The sequence below is a fragment of the Ischnura elegans genome, chromosome 5, assembly GCF_921293095.1.
Source record: "Ischnura elegans chromosome 5, ioIscEleg1.1, whole genome shotgun sequence".
Lineage (NCBI taxonomy): Eukaryota > Metazoa > Arthropoda > Insecta > Odonata > Coenagrionidae > Ischnura > Ischnura elegans.
In genome coordinates this window covers 56,330,127-56,345,001 of record NC_060250.1, presented here as the reverse complement: position 1 = coordinate 56,345,001, position 14,875 = coordinate 56,330,127, and the positions used below count along the sequence as shown (strand labels likewise).

Here is a 14,875-nt window from a genome sequence, read left to right as displayed (position 1 = left end):
GCCCTCCCGCCCCTCTTTAGGTACTCCTATGTTTTCATATAGAAAAAGCTCCGAGAATATCCTTATTCTCACTTCTCGTATCCTGTTCAACCTCTCACCAGCGTAAACATGGGCGTACCCAGCGGGGGTCAGGATGGGGCAGCTGCCCCCCACTGGAAGCAAAGATCGCACATGTCTTTAAGGAAAATCGGGAAAGTTTTCAACAAATTTTCTTTAAACCCACGAAAAATGATATCTGTATACGATATGTAGCTAAAATAAAACTATATTTCATTCAAGAAAATAATTTTATAAACTAATTAAGAGCTTTTATAATTTTCTTAAAATGTTGGTTTCATTCGCCATTGATGTAGGAAATTAGAATGCAATTTATACCATGCACAATAAATGGTTATTAATAGAGACCACTGTTTCGACACTAGTATCGTCATCAGCTTTGCTCTCTTGAATTTCATTTTGCTAAGTCGTACACCTGTCTTTAGGAAAGGGCAGTGGTAGGTTTATGACCTCAGTCTAATGTCCAAACACTGAGGTTGCTGCGCAGCACTTATTTTCCCTTTTTTGATTTTCCTGTCTTCAACATGGTAGAAGTTAGCAAATAAATTGTACGGTCTTTTGACGGGTTTGAATTGATAATTGGATGAATATTACTGCGACATGCCTGCAGTATTTTTTAAGCAAGATTCTTATTGACGAATTAACGTTATAACAGTGAAATGACACATAATCTAGTGTTATCAACTGTGGCGTAACTAGGAATATGCTTTTGGGGGGAGGATGGGATGTCCTGGGGTGGCGACCCTCCCCCCAGGAAACGGGGTCTGCGGAAAATTTTGAAAAATTACATGCGTGGAAATATATTTTACATCATTTTGGCACTAAAAATTTAACTTTAAGCAGATGCACTTATGTCAAAACTAGACAATAGTTTTAAATATTTTTTTTATTTCTATGAGGCTTTGGCGGGGGATCTTTCCCCTCATTCCTCCCATAACTACGCCCCTGGTTATCAGCCTTTTTCCGATAAGTGGGTACATGTGTAAAAAGCTCGGATTTTCAAGCTCAATTTCAAAAAGAAAAACCCAACAGAGAGCCAATTTTCGTAGCCTTCAGTCGATGGGGTATAGAAAGAAGAATGAATTTTGAACATTCATAAAATTATTTATGCTTGATTTTTTAGGGCAAACATCCCATAGAGATGTGTTCTTATTTCATTCAACGGCTCTTTTCATTCATCCCCTACTCTCACTCTTGCCTTTATTTTTTAAAACACTCGTGACCGTCTCGCTTCCAACCCTTCCCGTTTTAATTTCCCGTTTCCACCGGCTCGAGCCGCTTTACTTGGTCGTGCTCGGGTGAACTGAAGAGATCCGGCGTGCGGCTTCAAGGAGCGGAGGGAAAGGATGATCCACGCAGCACCCCTTTCCCCCGCCCGCGCCATTCGAAACCACGCCCACTCCCAACTTACCGCAAACCCCGCCCATTTTCAAGGGTCGCTCTTTGCCATTGGTCCACGACGGCCCGCCCTCATCTCCTCTGTTGGTCCGCACCACCCCTATCGCCACGCCCCTATTTAGACCACGCCCACTCCTCTGAGTCTGTTTTCTTCTCTGCTTTTTTTCTCTGAGTTCTGGGGTCTTCGCTGCTTTCTTCCTCCCTTCCCTTCTCGACCGTTGGAGAGAATATGGCGCAGCCCAACAACGAAGCGGCAGTGGTGGTGGTGGCTCCAAAAATAAATAATCTTCCCCGTCTTTTAGTCTGCGAGAAGTTGTGTCGGGAGGAGCTCTGGAGGGGTAGGCGATTAATTGAGAGCATCGAATCGTATCGAAGAGGATGCAACGATTCGCACGGATTATAGCATCATCGAATCGTGTGTGCGGAAAATTTCTTGTGTCCAAGTCGCCTGTGGAGCACGCATCACTCATACTAAACGGATCTTTTTTCACGACGAATTTCTCTTTTAATTCTCACGCTATCATCTTGAAATAATTCAGATAACCTAATTTAGATCCTCGTCAGTATATTCCTGCTGCACAAATTACAATATTTATCTCTGCATTTACTCATATTTAAATTGTTTATGCATGAATCATAGTCGAATGTTTACCAAGGATCATCAACCAGCCCTGAGGACGATGGGAAAGTGTTCCGTCGAAACTTCGGCAGAAATAGAGAGAGTGACCTGATTGGAAGCAGGAGAAAAATTCATCACAGTAGGTCAACGGCAAAGAATCAAATGCTACCTAAATTTTAACAAAAGTTTCATGTTATACCCTCAAAATTGAGGATGATATTTTTAATTTTTTGGCGAAAATAATCTTTTGAAAAGACTGTATGTGGTAGGTTTTGAGGGAGTTTTACCTCCTCTTAAATACTAAGCAGTATAGGTAAAAAATAGAAAACAAGTTCGATAATATTTCGGAACGAGCCTTTTAGGTGGAAGATTCAGCTCTCTTGGCTGAAACAGATGTCATCTGCTTTCAGTAAGATTATGTGGTCTGAAATGAAGGCCATTGATCTTTAAGTTAACCATGCAGGTGGTGCGTGAAGACTGAATTCAATCGGCTACAATAATTGTGTTGTAAATTGGGCACGGTTTTGTTCAAATTATGGAATTCATTTATTGATACAGGATCATTTTTGTGAGTAGAAGATGAGGTTCACTCTACGATTCTGTGGGTATCCTCGCGGGTAATCGAAGTTTCATTCGTGAATTTGGTGAAAGAATAATAGGTTCAATTTTCGCCCACTCATTCGTTGATTCGAGACAAAAATTCTACAAAAGCATTCTCTCAGAGAATGTGTAACATTATCATATTTTTGGCTTAATGTCGAAATTCTTTCTCCAAAATGTGAGGGAGGGCTGATGTTTCGCAGCAACCATTTTAATAGAAAGCGAGCTGCAAGTAACATGAACAAATTCTCCCGATATTTTACGTAAAAGGGTAAAGAAAATCGATACTTTAGCGTCGGTCATTGGAAAAAGGGCAGTTCTTTACGACAAAAGAATTTTGATAGCACATTTGAGGAAAACGGATACAACAGCAAGGAAATCAGGAAGAACGTGACGTTTGTAAAGGAAGCTTTCATGAATTGGAAGGAACTTATGAGAGGATCGTTACGTAAGAGTTTAAAGAAAAGGTTAGTGAAGAGTTTGATCTGGAGTGTAGCGCTTTATGGGGCGGAAACGTGGACACTGAGGAAAGAAGACGAGAGAAGATTTGAGTCGTTCGGGATGTGGGTATGGAGAGGAATGGAGAGGGTGAAGTGGACGGAGAGGGGAACGACGCAGAGAGGGTGAGGAGAGGCAGCTTCTAGATGAGTTACGGAGAAGACAGAAGGTATGGATCGAGCGATAATTAGTCGGGGAGAGAATGTTGAAAACAGTGTTAGAGGGTAGAATGTTGGGTAGACGATGAGGAGGGCGAAACATAGTGGGCTTTTTTGATAGAAAATAAAAGGAAGTAGCCGTTAAAGTGAATTGAGGAGGGAAGCCCATGAATGACGGGGAGACTGTCAGAATACTTCTTCTCTACTCCATGCAAACCTACATTAATCGGTAGAATACTTTGATAATAATAATAATAATTTTTTGAAACTATCGCATCTTGGAAATAGAAAATAAGTTGGTAGTGGAGCCTGTTTTCGTGTATTTCCTCGAGTATTTTGGTGAAAATACATTTTCCATCATGAAAGCTTCTCCTTCAAGTGATTACTCAGAATCGGTATCGATTAATGCTTCTATTATGATCGTTAATATTTTTTTTCAACTACCTTCCTTGCTTACCCAGCATCCTCCCCTTCCGCAGGGATTTCAGCTCTTTTCTAAGTATTTTGTATCTACACGCTTCATCCACACTATTATCCAGTGCTAGAGTTGGGCCGGTACGGCGTACCCCCTAAAATCCAAACTCGTCATAAGCATACCGGTTAGACTACCTTTTTACACACAAAAAAAATAGCCCCACTGTAAATTGTCGAATGGTGAGTACCGCCTAAATTTTTCCCAACTACAGAACTGCTTTTATCTGCTCCTCAACCTACTTAGGATTTTATTTTCCTCGTCCATTACGTTTTGCACTTCTTCCTCTCTCTCTTCGTCCCATTCATGTTCCTCGTTTTTTTTATCAAGCACATATGTAAACACCTCACTGTCTATTCTCATCCTTCCTCCTTGTCGCCCACGTTTCCATCCCATACAACGCTACACACCATGGCAGCATTTTTGTTAGTTAGCCTTTCCTTAAATTTCGGACACTCCACTCATCAAGTATTTCCAATCTTAAATGTCACATTTGAACACTATTTTTTCCTGATATACTTACAGCTGTATCTGTTCTACTGTAAAGTGCAGCTTTAGAAATTAAATTGCGCAGATTGCGAAATTTTGAGGCCATCTATGTTTATGAGATATCTCACACCCTTAATTTCTTACCTTGAACATACTTCACAACATGCCTTTTTCTGTTTTATCTTCATAACGTATTCCTTACACTTTTTCCCTAGAAAGAGATTTTAGACCGAGGTCGATATCTCCGACCAGTAATCTTCATTTAATATGCTAATACGATGAATCGATATGGAATTTTTTCGGCGAAAATTTAGTTCATATTCTAAAATTCAACTTCTTTTAAATTAAAAAGAAATTTCATATAACGATTAGAGCTCTACCGCCTTGATTAGGAATTGTAAGTTGAAGTGCTCCAGCAGCTGTATTTTAATTTGCTTGTCCGTTTCACACCAACCAGGGTGTTATTGTATTTGTTTGCAAGGATGGACGAAAGACCGCAGGGACAAAACACAGCCTCTCCACCAGCAAGCCTTGACAATCACTCACTCACACACACACGTACATGGGCGTAACCAGCGGGAGACAGGAGGGGGCACCTTCCCCCCCACCCAGAAGCAAGTTCCCCTTAATCCAAGGAAAGTGATATTAGCATAAAACATGTACTTAAAATATCTTTCCGTGCAAATAATTTTTTTAAATAATTAAGCGCTGTTATAATTTTCTTGAAATTTTGGTCCCATAATTAACCTTTTCTGTATTACAACAAGAACGACCTCTGCTTGACCCCTCTAGTTTTGATTCTGGATCCTTAAGCCCTTGCACACGTGCATATAAAGACGCATAGGATAAAAAATAAAGAACAATAAGCTCGAGAAGATTGGGTCAGGATGTATAATGAGACAAGCTGTGAATAGCGCTATTTCGGCCTCCAAGAGGCCCTTTTCAACGCGAGGTAGTATATTCACAACAACACAAGAGTGAGGTCTTGTTTGAAGGTTAACGTATTTTTTTTTTTAAAGAAGTTGAATATATAAAAAAGTGATAAAATAGGATTCACCCGCAGCTGCCATCCACTATAAGTATCTAATGGTGACTTCACCTAAGGACCCATCTAGATTCCCGGAAAGGAATGTTGCGTAGCATCCTTAGTTATTGGAGAGAATAAGCGAGTGACATTAGTAAATTTCTTAATCCCTCTTTGTAAAATGGTACTTCGGTATTTTGTCGTCGTCTGCTTTGAAAATATGCATCCGGCCAAAAAGCGGAAATATAAGTTTAAATATAAGCCCAAGTAAAAGTTTCCTGAGTATGGGCAATGAATATAAATTGGCAAAGGAGCCGAGTGGAATCGATTTTTGGTGTGAATTGAATAAAGTTACCCATCTATGAAAGTACTGCTTTCCCGCCCACCATTTTAAGACATCGCATGCTACCTCGCAAGCCGCTTCAATACGCGAGTCGCGGGAGTTGTTAGGGCACCAGCCGTTGATAAAGCGAGAGAAATTTTTGTCAAACGGTGTCCTAACATCCCCCCCCATCCCTTGAGGTGGCTTGTGAAGTAGCGCGTAGACGCAGCATCGCTTCTATTCGCCAAATACAGCGATAATAATCGAGGATAAATAATTTAGCGCTGGGATTACCTATCAAAATTGACTACTCGTTGAGAATCGATACTACAGGTAGCTCCAGTAGGATGCTACAGGAACATCGATTATATTCACCGCATACATCGATACAAATAAATGAAAAATAATTATAAAGCTTGGATTACATATCGAAGTTGACTAAGTTCGTTGAGAATACATGCTAGTGGTAACTATGGTATGATGCTACTGTAGCATCGATTCCATTCGCCAAATACATCGACGCTAATCGAGGAAAAGTGATTTAGTGCTGGGATTACGTATCGAAATTGACTGCTCGCTGAGAACTAATACTACTGGTAACTATAGTAGGATGCTAAAGTAACATCGATTCTATTCGTCAGATACATCGATACCAATCCATGAAAAATTAATGAAACCTTGGATTGCGTATCGAAGTTGACTGCTCGTTGAGAATCGATGCTGCTGGTAGCTACAGTAAGATGCTACGGTAGCATCGATTTTATTCATCAAATACATCGATACTGCTGGTCCACGAGAATCTGCTTTCCCACCTCCCTTTCTGTGACTGTGCGTGCCTCATTCCTTCTCTCACCCTCCCATACCCTCCCCTTGTCCCTCTACAGATAGACATGCCTCCTCCTCCCCCTCCTCGCTTCCCTCCTTTCCCCGAAAGGATCCACGCCTACTCCTCCTCCGCCTTTAGTTCTCTCCCGACGCCCGGACGCGCTCGAGAAAGCCGTGCGGCGACCAGTCTCCCACTCTTCCTTTCCCCCGGAAAAAGCACGATTCCGTCCCTACGCACTGGATCAGCATCCTTCGGTAGGCTAGGAGGAGCCCAAACCTCAACCGGCGTCTGCAGAGCGAGGAATTGACGCTGGCCCTCGGATTACCCCATTCGAGGGAGGTTTTCTCCCGCTCAAAGGAACCTAAAACCAGGGACACAGTTTATTTTTTTACTTCGAACCTTTCTATTTGCTGATTATTTATTGGAGAGTTCACCTACGCCCTGGACCAGCGTTGTACTCGATGCTGCAAGGGTCTTACTAATCTTCTGCGGTGCGAAGAACTTAGTGGATTCCCGGATAGCCAGTTTTACTCTGAGAAAATAAGACTTAAGCTTCAGTTGTGTTGGATTTCGCACCCTCATCTTTCCTCGTTGTTTCTTGATGAGTCTTTTCCTACACACTGGACCAGTGCCCGGCTCAGAGAAAGAGCCCTGACCTCACGCAGCTTATGCAGTGCGGAGAACACAACGGACCCTCTCTTTACCAGATGCCCGGACGGTTTACTCCCGCTCTGAGGAGCTAAAATTTGTGACGCTGTTGTTTTGAAGCGAGTACCCTCATCTACGACCGTTGTTTCTCCAGTTTGTTCGCCCCGAACGATTCCGCGAGGAGATTGTGGGAAAGTCTTTTTTCCCGCTGACGCAAGCGCGTCTTGTCCGGGGATATATTCGTAGGCGTACATCTCATGTCGTCTGGCTGCTTCATCCCTGGCGTGACAAAGGCAGCGGTCGCCGAAAGACACCCCAAACCTTTTCGCATGAGCCCGAAGGACATCGTGGGTGGGAAATATTCTTTTTTCACCACTAACTGGATGTGTTCGTGATCGCCCTGACTGGACTGCTCGTCAGCATCTTAATGTTTCGCAGACTCCGCTAGTATTGTGGTGTGTCTTAAAGAGTGATCTTCGTTTGGACGGAAGCATCCTGAGTTTGAAGAAGGTGTTGCCCGAGGATTGCATCCCGTTCGTTTTGCGGGAGTTTATCGTGTCCAGTGAGCAGGCGAGACACCTGGGGAGGAGTATTGTTCCCGGTCGTCATGGAGACAGGTCAGTCATCGTGGCTACGCCCACCTCTACGCTATGGGGAAAAAAAGCGAGAAAGTTTTTCTGCTAACATTCTATTTGTTCCGGCGCTGGCATATTATGTTCCTTGCTGGGTTAATAATTATTGCATTCAATCAGTGAATCTATCCAAAATGATTATCTTAAATCAAACTATTGGTTCTGGCGCTTGCGTCTTACGTTTCTTTCTCGCAAAGGATTGATAAATATTGCATTCTGTCAATAGCACTATCAAAAATATTTTTTAATCAATCTATTGGTTCTGGCACATTAATATTATGTTTCTTTCGCTCAAGAGGTTGATAATTACTGCATTCAATCAGTGACACTATGCGAAACCATTTTCTTAAATCTATCTATCGGTTCTGGCGCTTGGGTATTGTGTTTATTTCTCTCAAAGGATTGATTCTGTCAGTTACACTATCAAAAATAATTTTCTTAAATCGATCTATTGGTTCTGCCACATTGGTATTATGTGTCTTTCTCTCAAGAGGTTGATAATTATTGCATTCAATCAGTGGCACTATCAAAAATCATTTTCTTATATCCATCAATTGATTCTGACGCTCGCGGATTATGTTTCTTTCTCTCTAGGGATTGATAATTATTTCATTCACTCTGTCACAGTATCATAAATGATTTTCTAAAATCAAAAGGCGACCAGGCGATAATAGAGTAGACCCCTCTTAGAAAGGTGACCACCGGTATATTTTCTTGACTAAGAGGAAATCCCAATTGACTGAAAATCTCAGGAAAACTTTCTTTATTTAAAAATTTCTTATGATTATTGATACTATCCTTTTTAAATGAAGAAAGTCCCTCCGAGATATTTCTGTAACTTATTTTAACACTGAGAATATTTTCTTTAAATAGACAAGTTTAAATCCGCGAATACTAGACTGAACTGGTTCTGACTTAGGTAAGAATATCCTAAAAAAAAGAATTGCTTCTTGGACGCTACCGTTAAGAATATTTCCATCTAAAATAAAGAAAACTTGTTTCGGTGTAGGGATAGGAAAGCGTGCCAATCTTTCCAGCCGAAGAAACCATAAAGTCAATGAAACTTCATGCTTTTGAAGGTACATGACAGGGGCGGTCTGGCCAGGTCGGCTGGTCGGCAGTTGCCGAGGGCCCCGAGCTTAGGGGGCCCCCACAACGGTCGCTTCTATCGTAAAGGTTGTATATGAAAGCTGTAATAAAAATTGACTCGGATTACTTAAATTAAATTTTTTTGCGAATATATAATTTTACGCTTTCATTTGTTGCTTTACACTGTATGCATATAATGATCAGCATAATGAGAATATTTAAAAAAAATAAAACAAAAGTCTCAGAAGATAAAAGAGAACCTGATGGTTTTTGAAAGGGTTATTCGAAAAGGCAATTTTAAATTTTGTTAATCTAGCGCAATTTCAAGGACAAAAGTCACTGAGTAGTAGATAATAGAAACGTGATTCATCATTAAATTTTATGAGTGTGAAATTTTCACTTTTCATAGTATATTTTACGGAATTGCTATTTTTTAATTAACTTTTATCTAGTTTTTAAGAACCATAATTACGTCAAATCCATTTCCGGGACTGTAATTTCCTAAGATTATCCGGGGGAGGACTCCTGAAGACCGTGATAAGGGGGGCCCCATCATGAGCTCCTGCCAAGGGTCCCCAATCACCCCAGACCGACCCTGCACACAGCATGTATGCTCATACTCGCTAATTATTTCTATGTGAAGCCTTACCTATGAATCTGTTTTGCGGTGCATTGGAAAGGAATTTCTATCATACGTCCATGTGCATAAATATTCTATTTATGTTCAAATATCTAATCCATTCATTTTAATATATCGTACACTATTGTTTTCAGTGCCACATTTTCCTTGTCATGTTGTACTTGTTCGCGTTAAGTTAGTCTTCAAAGACTAAATGACCAATTTTTTTAGAGTATAATGAGCTTTATTTTTTATTTTAAAAAGTATCTTTTAAATGAGAGCTAAATTATACTCAATCCTAGAGTATAGGAATACATTTCCATATTATTAGGTTATAATTTCGTCGCGTGGATAATAATTCTATTTATTGTTACGGCATTGAATGATTAATTCTATTATCAGTTGATTGAACCGTGCGTCTTGAAAACCTTATACTTACTTTCATCTGATGACACTGCTCAATTCCTCGGCGGTAATGTTTCTTGTTATATTTTTCTTTCAAAAATTTGTATCATAAGTTGGAATTATATATTACATAAATGAAGGCGTCTTGTAATCGCTTCTGGATTTAAGGGTGGGTACTCAAACACAGGTTCTTTTTACGCATGCTAAAAGCCTATTGAAAACTTTATTTATCTGTTTTTATAATAAAATAATTCGTCATTAGTTTCTAAGCTTCCCAAAATAAGCTTCCAGGCTATAATGTTTACTAGAATAAATTTTAATCATTAATGGTTGAAATTGGCCCTGAATCCCAAGGAAATGATTATTTCGAAAGACTGTTTAATGACTGTTTGTTAAATTTTTCGGGAGATTCGCTGCTTTTATCCCATCATTAGGATTATAGGGACTTCGCATCTGAAAGTAAAAGAAAGGACGAATCAATTGTCACAAGCAAACCGTTTCGATGAAGTGTCGAATAGAATTGATGGTAATTAGTGACTCAATACGGGACATTAGAAAAAGTACCTTCTCCTAATTCTATTGCATTTTAGCTGAACTCGTGGCCTGAAAAATAAATCCATCAAAAAAAATGTGTACCACTTAAAATGGCCTTAATATCGTCTATATGAAGTATGTTGACATAGCAAGTGATGTTTGAGAGGCTGTACACTTCAATTTTCCAGGTTTTGAAATGTTTGGATGGTGTTAAATAATTTTAAAATATTCTTTTGTTTTGTAGCAATAGTATTTAGTGCTTGCTTAGTATCCCACATATTCCTTTTCTTTTCGATTGATAGGTGACTCGCAGAATCTATATTGCTTTCATCACATTTCGCTGATGTTGCGGTAACAATATCTCTCGCATGTTTTGTTTATCGTTTGGAGTGATTTTAGAGAGATTTTTAAAAGTTGGATTCTCATTTTCAGATTCAATATTGCATTTCTTTGTACTTAACTCTCTTCCGTTTGTGAAAGGTAGGGTACTTTTTATGAATTGGAAATCGTGATGCCACTGTCTTTATTTTTTTTAGAAAATTCATTATAGCGTACTCCTTTAAATAAATGTTCGGCTGTCACATGCATTTTATGGAAATTCATTCTATTCCAACAATTTTAAATCTGAAATCATTCATCCACTGAATTCAAATTTGCTCTTTTGGAAAGTAAAACAGACGACCTTGGGTATCTGTGATAGGTTTCCGAAAACAGGAATATTTTAGTGAAAGAGGGTTCTTCTACGTTGAAAAGGCATGCAGCCTCCACTCACATGATTTTTTCTTCAAATTTCAGAAATGTTTTGTCGGCTTAAATGGTTTAATCGCATAGCAAACTATTCTAGAAATCCCCTTGGGGAGCATATCACTTCTGCCATGTCGATCACCTTGGTATTTTCTCAAATTGAAATTATTTATATCTGATGTGTAGGAAATTTGTTGAGATATTTCTGCTCTTTACCCTCTGAACATTTCAAGGAGATAAAAATCGACTTTAAACGATTGATTCTTCGCGAATAAATACTATAAATCGCAAAGAATAGTACGAAACACAGCCAGTCGAAAGGATTTAACTATACTATTCATGAAGTGCGGATACAGGATTTTTTCTGGGGGAGCACAAGGGTCTGACAGGCAAACGGTCTTCTCATATTTAAGTTAAAAAATAGCATACAACAATTACCGTATGAATTATTCTCTTTATTTTATTAAGAAATGGCTCCGTAATTCACAAAGCAAAAGGAACGTAATTATAACCGTATTAAAATTATTGTCTATTTTTAAAGCGTCTAGGGGGGGCACGGCTCCCCCCCCCCCCAAATCCGCCTGTGCTAATCATCATCTTGTATGATACGCGGCACGATGTGGTGGGAGTTCTTAATATCAGTGAAATGAGACAATATTTCAACAGTATTTATTTGCACACGACGTGTTTCGTTGTTACAATGACGAATGCACTTGATAATGTTGCTGTAGCCACGAAACGCGTCTTGTTCGAATAAATCGTGTGGAAATAAGTATCGCAATGTCTCATTCAACTAATACCAATCATAAAATAATATCGATATATGATCTTAGGTTTTCCCGTCGTATCAGGTGCAGAAAGGTTTCTCGGGTTTTCCACCTCTCTCCATCAATATATTATATTCTCAACCGGTAGGAGGAGATATTCAACCGGTGGAAAACCCGAGAAACTTTTCTGAAAATAATGTCAATGGCCAGCATAATGTATAGCATGAGAATGCGTTCTTAAATGTCTGTTCATCCGGAGGCACGGGAATTATCATGGTTCGCCGGACATTCGGTCTCCGCGCGCCTTCGTCTCTTCGCCACCGCCTTCCCGCCACACCGGTGACCGCCAATCGCGGGCGCGCCGGTCGCTGTGGACCGCAGCTTTCTGTTGCCGCAGTCAGCCCTTGCCGCTATGGCAACCCAGGTCAACATTGAACATCTCCTCGCAGGATGAATGATATAATCAAGTTGTAAATCATTACTCCCACAGTATTAGTATTCGTAAATATGAAGAGAAACTTCTTCTGTCTTTTCGAATCTCCATTTGCGGAAGTATTGGATTATGTGAATTCTTTAGATTTGACGACATTAAATACAGTTACGGCCTTTTTATCTATCCCTACCGGCCGGATAATTAGGCAACGGTTTAATTATGATTTACATAGGACGTTTAGCGAAGCAACACGTCCTTTGTACACTCACAAACTGAAACTTCCCTCTTAAATTCACAACTAGGCCTAATTAATTGTATTTATGATTCCTATCATTTTCCTCCCTCTTCCTCGCCTCCTAATAACGGTAAATCAGGGTCCATTTTGAGGGAAAATCATTCCTGTAGTGTAATAATCTTTGGGCAATACATTAAAATTGTTCCATTTTGAAATGTCAGTTAAATAAAATTGGCGTTTTTTGAGAAGTTGTCCGCGGCTAGTTATAATTACAAGGCATTCTACAATGTATAAGCGTTTTAATTTACACTGCATTTATTTTGTGGTTGTCAGTCATTGTGTAAGGAAGCCGGGAGAAAGGTTGGTGAAACTTCCCATGGAATATTTAGCATAAAATTTTAGGACTGGTTAAGGTAAAACAATGAGGAAAACTTAGATCAAAACTTTGTTACCATACAGTAACCCTACAGAAAGACTTGAAAAACGGAATATTAAATTAAATAGTAAATAAAAAATAGGAAATTAGTAATGAAAAATTTCTTAGCGAAATACTTTTAAGTCAGCCTCCCAATCCTCACCAACTTCATTCCGATTCAGTCAGATCCGATGAAGGTTCATCATCAAACTTCTTGATTGTAAATATGTCGCAAAAGCTCTATGCGATTGTGGACTTGTTTATGACACAAAGGTGTTATATTGCATTTGGGGCGTGGTATCGTTTTTGTCAAAACCTAACCTTACCGGGAAATTGAAAAAGTAATCATTTTTTGAAATATGATCTTTTTTGCTTAGCCCCTATGCTCTCTTAAAATAATGGATAAATAACTAACATTTAAAATTTAATGGCTCACAATTGATGGTGGATTTTTGCTTATTTAAATCATTTCAACTTAGTTACATATAATCTATTTTATTAGTATCTATTTTTACTAATGAAACTGTGAAATCGGCCAGTTACTTTTTTCTCTACAAGTTATGTGTACCCTCGCCAGCTCTTTCCTTTGCTTTTTAAAGGATCATTAATCACTAAGAACCATAGATAGGTATGGATTTGTGATTTCACAAATCACCCCTTAAACATTCAGGTTACGGGCTTCAGTTCCTTTCCCTAGGTTTAAAGGATTGAACGTCAGAAATACTAAATTAGAGTGCTCAAAATGCAAATTAAGTAAAAATGCCATTACTTAAAGCGTTCATAGAATTTGCCCGCTTTGTCTTTGAATTATTATTTCATTAGAATAACTTTGTCCACGATTCTTTCGATACATTAGCGATGAAGTCGTTTACGTGACTACTTTTCTCTCTAAAGCGTTTTCATTTTCCAGCGCCAACGATTTCAATAAATGCTCACTTAAAATTTTTATCAATGTCTTAGCTCATATGGAATTTTACTTAAGGGTTGTTGTATTTTTTATGCCGTTTCGGAATCAGAACATTATGATACCCTTAAATGCAACAGTATGACATAATGAATGTGAAAGTTGCTTTTCAAATTCCTTTGGTTTATTGATATCACCAACTAACCACCAATTGTTGAAATTCACCAGTAGGGTAGTTCCCTTTTTATTTTTTATTTCCTAAATCGAAAAATTATTACTCCTGGAATACGTATTTCACGCTTTCAGATTTTTAAATGACGATATCTATTTTTCGCGATTAAATGAAAAGTGAAAAATTTCAAGCGCGCGAAACGCGACGGCTAAGTATGAATGCTGGGAAAAGCCCGTGTGACGTCTGGCTGCAGCTGTGTGAAGCCACCTGGGTGCGAGGCTATGAACGCCGCTACGATGCAGGCTGCTTGCTTCCGAGCATGGCGGTAGCGTCGAGTACCCTGCTAGCATGTAGCGCTTGGCTTAAATAGGGATCATTAATACCCTATCAAACGAAGGAAACTTTCCGACCATAGGCAATTTTAACAGGTGATTATTAAGAGATGTTTCCCTGAGCTATGTGCCTCGTGCATGCATTGGTAATCTCAGACGATGTAAAACCCCTATCTACTCGTATAGAATCTAGGTCCCTGTGACGTCACGTAGATTGGCATCGCATTGGCGCCAACCTGGCCTTTTTCAAATGCGGTTAAATTTACCATTAACATTCGTCTAAACTGAGATTTCTAAAACCGAATGATTTGTATGTTATGAATACACTAATGGTGGGTAACGAATCGCAATCAATGCCTTTCGTTTTCTTTGATGAAGGAAACTACCCTATTGCGCGAAGTTTTTTGACTGTGCTTGGACATCAATTGTGTATTGAGCGTGGGGCAATATTGTTATTTTTATTGCTTAAATTCAACCTGAAGG

The 14,875-nt window shown here is 39.4% G+C and overlaps 1 protein-coding gene across 1 annotated transcript in view; it reads left to right on the top strand.

Moving 5' to 3' along the window:
* The first annotated feature begins 6,621 nt into the window (after positions 1 to 6,621).
* The window catches only part of LOC124158905 (paired box pox-meso protein), a 113,414-nt gene continuing 105,160 nt past the window's right edge, over positions 6,622 to 14,875 (top strand). The window contains exon 1 of the mRNA XM_046534317.1: positions 6,622 to 7,728. Within this exon, the coding sequence (XP_046390273.1) occupies positions 7,719 to 7,728 (10 nt within the window). The 5' untranslated portion in view covers positions 6,622 to 7,718. The remainder of the gene's footprint in view (positions 7,729 to 14,875) is intronic.